Below are 1,337 nucleotides of genomic sequence, written 5' to 3' on the forward strand. Positions count from 1 at the left end.
AAGGTCCTTTTTTCTAGAATATCCTATTAAACCATTTTTTTCTGGAGTTTTTTACAAAAATTAGATTACTCTTTTTTTTTCCGCAAGAAATTTTAAAGTAATCAATTAGCTAGGTTTGCTTAACAAATTCTTTTCAATATCCGAACAGGTTATTTTGCCGCGTTGCTGCGCAGTCCAGACATTTCTTAAATGTCTGCTTAACAGAAGAAAAAATGAAAACACGACCTCTTTACTGCTTTATCGCACTACTCCGTCAGCATAACATCTTCCAGCCGACTAAAGTGCCACCAAATCATGTGCATTTTTCCTATGTCTGTGTAAACAAATCATGAATTTCCCCATTAGGCACACGTGGGCGAGATTTCAGGGAAAACTTAATTTCTCCTTGGACGAGCTGAAATGGAGAATTGAACATAGTGCACAACTGACCAATGGGAGTTAGGAACAGGGGTGGGAAGTATCGACGAATTTCACCGAGGTCGCGTGCAATTGGTTCAGCGGCCTCCAATGATGGCTTTATAAGGAGGGCAAATGGGTTCCGACGGTGTCCCTTAGTCGCTTTGCCTTATCGGGTAAGAAGACCCTTCACTTCCACCTCCCTCGAGTAGCGCGATTTCTCCCAATTTCTGATTTTTCTTCTCCACCCAGTGAGCAGGTTCAACGATGGTCGAAAAGTGCGCCAAGTGTCACGGGGATATCACGGGTCAAGTGGTGATTGCTCTGGGTCAAAAGTGGCACAACGAATGTTTTGTTTGTCTGGGTTGTCGAACGCCGCTTCAGGGCAAGTCATTCTTCAATAAGGACGGATCCGTCTACTGTATTGAATGCCGTAAGGAGAAATTTGACCCAACCTGTGCAGTGAGTTTTCTCGCCCTTTTAAATGGACAATACTGGGAAATTTATCGCCTTTTTTGGCTATTTTTACCTTTTAACAGAAGTGCTTCAAGAAGATTGATCCCACCATCAAGTATTCAGTCTATCAGGACAAGACTTATCACAGAGACTGCTTCACCTGTGCCCAGTGTAGACTGCCACTGGACGGGAAGAGGTTCGTCAGTAAGGACGGCCAATTTGTGTGCGCACACCATTAGATGTCGGTGATCGGCTATCAAATGTCAAAACCATTCGCCTCATCGGTTCATTTAGGATTGCCCTCATGCTAGGCCCCTTTTAACCAATAAAGAAAAAGGGTTAATTGGTGCTTCCCTCTTTTTTATTCATCATGGATTGGTGTGAGTGCTTTCCGATCCCTTCGAGGGGGAAAGAGGAGCTGGATGTAAACTGGGTCAAATCTAACCCTCCCGCGCGGTTATTTCCCACCTGAAGGGTGAAATGAG

The 1,337-nt window shown here is 44.1% G+C and overlaps 1 protein-coding gene across 1 annotated transcript; it reads left to right on the forward strand. All coding sequences in view use genetic code 11, as the record gives it.

Moving 5' to 3' along the window:
• Positions 1-663: 663 nt before the first annotated feature.
• On the forward strand, positions 664-1,091 carry EGR_07402 (Four and a half LIM domains-containing protein; the record flags this gene model as incomplete). The annotated part of the gene is made up of 2 exons (XM_024496651.1): positions 664-858; positions 936-1,091. The coding sequence occupies 2 exons, from the start codon at positions 664-666 to the stop codon at positions 1,089-1,091; spliced, it is 351 nt and encodes a 116-aa protein (XP_024348938.1).
• Between the last annotated feature and the right edge of the window lie 246 nt (positions 1,092-1,337).

Source organism: Echinococcus granulosus (assembly GCF_000524195.1).
Source record: "Echinococcus granulosus chromosome Unknown EG_S00076, whole genome shotgun sequence".
In the NCBI taxonomy this organism is placed as follows: domain Eukaryota; kingdom Metazoa; phylum Platyhelminthes; class Cestoda; order Cyclophyllidea; family Taeniidae; genus Echinococcus; species Echinococcus granulosus.